General features: G+C 38.3%; 1 protein-coding gene across 1 annotated transcript; it reads left to right on the plus strand.

Annotated features, from left to right (window-relative positions):
* Window positions 1–64: 64 nt before the first annotated feature.
* On the plus strand, window positions 65–2260 carry LOC121966418 (myc-associated zinc finger protein-like; the record flags this gene model as incomplete). Its single annotated transcript, XM_042516513.1, has 3 exons — window positions 65–363; window positions 1431–1494; window positions 2089–2260. Coding segments are annotated over exons 1-3 (535 nt in total), but the record flags the coding sequence as incomplete, so codon positions are not given.
* Window positions 2261–2908: the final 648 nt, after the last annotated feature.

Consider the following 2908-nt stretch of genomic DNA (forward strand, 5'->3'; position numbering starts at 1 on the left):
AGTAGTATTTTATATGTGTACTGCAATATACTTTTTTAAAAAGTATATTATAGTAGTATTTTATATGTGTACTGCAATATACTTTTTTAACTTCTGCGCTGCTTCCCCACAGAATCCAACTCCCAATCCCAACACTAACCAGGTGAGGAAGAACCACGCCTGTGAGGCCTGCGGGAAGGCCTTCAGAGACGTCTATCACCTCAACCGTCACCGGCTGTCCCACTCGGACGAGAAGCCGTACTCCTGCCCGATCTGCCAGCAGCGCTTCAAGAGGAAAGACAGGATGAGCTACCATGTGCGCTCACACCAAGGCGGCGTGGAGAAACCCTACGTCTGTCCTCACTGCGCCAAGGCCTTCTCTCGGTACGAACGTAGATAAGAGGAGACGTTACATCTTGGACAGGTTTCCTCATAAAGTAGCTTTAACCTTGGGCTTTATATGAGAGAAGGCAGACATCTCTACAGCCAATATCTCCAACACTTGGCAACTAACGCTAAAACTAGATCGATAAGTAGCTCTACAGGTAGGAGTAAACTATGTGTTTCTGATTTGTGATGAACTGTTCCTTTAAACTGTAATTTGTCAGTCTGTAGCATGTTCAGCTGATATTTAAACAGTGCTAACCTTAGATTGGTGCTCTGTTTTTAAATCTGCACACATTTCAATGCTAAGCTTCCAGTGATGCTGATTTTGTCTCTTCTTATTGAACTGTTGCTAAAAGTGATGTCGCGATCTCTTTATTTTATTTTATTTATTCTTTTTTATTTTTTAAAGATTATTTTTTGGTCTTTTTGCCTTTATTTGATAGGACACATAAATCTTGAAAGGGGGAGAGAGAGGAGATGACATGCAGCAAAGGGCCGAGGTTGGAATCGAACCCACGCCCGCTGCAGCAAGGACATAGCCTCTGTACATGGGGTGCCCACTCCACCAACTGAGATACTGGGCACCCCTTTAGTTTTTTATTTACGTATTTTTATATTTTTTGAAATCACTCAAGATTAGATAAACACAAGTAGATAATGGCAGACATAACATACAACACATAACTGTGCAAAAAAGGTTCAGAAACCTGAAGGGGCTTCTAGTAAAACCTACAGTAATAAAACGGTAATTCTCTCCTTAACATGACAATATAACAAACAAGCACATAGTTATATCAAACATAAATGGAGCACATACACATAACCCATCAGCACAGCTAATACATTAACTACAACTAACTACTTTCAGTTATCAGTCTAGTCAAATCATTGTCCAGCGTTTTGTTTTCCTCATACAGACTTTCCACAACCTCGAAGCATCCAAAATGTAGTTCAGTCAGACGTCAGCCTGGACCCAAACAAACTTTGGCAGCAGGACTTTACAAACGTTTGTGAAGATAAAATACCTTGTAGTTTGTAATGATGTGTTTTGTTTTTTTTTTCAGACCAGACCACCTCAACAGCCACGTCCGACAGGTGCACTCTACAGAGAGACCGTTCAAGTGCACGGTAACGTCTGTCTGTTTACTGGAGTTCAGCTAATATGGGTTTGTGAATCATATAGACCATGAAACACTGGATAATAATGATAATTTGGATAACGTTTGTGATTTTGATAATCATAATCTACCTTTCACCTACCCTTAAATGTTACACATCAATATGAAACTGCGTTGTTTAGGCGCTAAAAATATCAAATATTTGTGTATATCAAAGCATTTATCTTATTCTATCTGTGGTCTCATGAGGTCATGGTGGGCAAATCAATGAACTGCTCAATGGCAATACTATTTCAAGTTTATTTCATTTGTATAGCACTTTAAAAAAAAGCAAAACAGAGTTTGCACCAAAGCGCTTAACACAGAGTTAACAAAAACAGTTTTTACCAGATGTTAAATTCCTCATTTTCAGGTATTTCATTCTTTTGGGTAGCCAAAAACAGATTTCTTTATCTGTTGATTTTGTCTATAAATCATTTCCAATTGAATTTGCATTTCATTTACTACATCATGATAGATAACATTAAAGTATTACCTTTAAAATGATAGAATATATATATATACTGTATATATATATATGTATATATATATTTTTTTTTCATAGACGTGCACGTCAGCGTTTGCCACGCGGGATCGTCTCCGTGCTCACCTGGTCCGCCACGAGGAGAAGGTGCCGTGTCACATCTGTGGGAAGCTGTTGTCTGCTGCGTACATCACCGACCACATGAGGGTCCACAACCAGTCGCAGCACCACGCCTGTCACCTCTGCAACCGCAGTAAGTCGCAGGAAACGTCACGAGTTCAACCAAAGCTGCGTCTCACTGTAATGAAAAGGCTCAACTTGTGTGTCTGTGCTGCTGACCAGAGAAAAAGCTCTGTCTTAGAGGTTTCTGTGTTCAGCTCTTAGTGCTTTTGAAGTTTCCAGCTGAACGTCTGTGGTTTTGATTTTAGTTTCACTCCAGCATTCCTGTTCGTACTGTCAGATGCCAGTCTTAACTTTTCATTTATCAAATCAATGTGTAATTACAATTTTTCCTTTTTGATATGGAAAGTTGAATTGATCCGTTTTTTTTCATTTTTTTATGTTAGCACAAAATCAAAAATTGGAAAACAGAGTCATTATCCAACTCTTTCGATTCGGTTTTGGAAATGAATATTAAAAACAGAAGTTACTGGTTGTTGTTTTTTATTTTTGGTTTCATTAAGTAAAAAACAAATGATACACGGATTCAAAACACTTGGCCACAATGACAGTGATACAATCAAATGTGTTTCTGCAATATGTGAAAAATATTACACAATAATAATAGATAGTAAATGACAATATTTCGATACTGAATGAATGTATGAGTATGTTTTTTTAAGGCAGATATGTATTCAGGAGGTGTGTGTGTGTGTGTGTGTGTGTGTGTGTGTGTGTGTGT

This window comes from Plectropomus leopardus, unplaced genomic scaffold, assembly GCF_008729295.1.
Source record: "Plectropomus leopardus isolate mb unplaced genomic scaffold, YSFRI_Pleo_2.0 unplaced_scaffold24468, whole genome shotgun sequence".
Classification (NCBI taxonomy): domain Eukaryota; kingdom Metazoa; phylum Chordata; class Actinopteri; order Perciformes; family Serranidae; genus Plectropomus; species Plectropomus leopardus.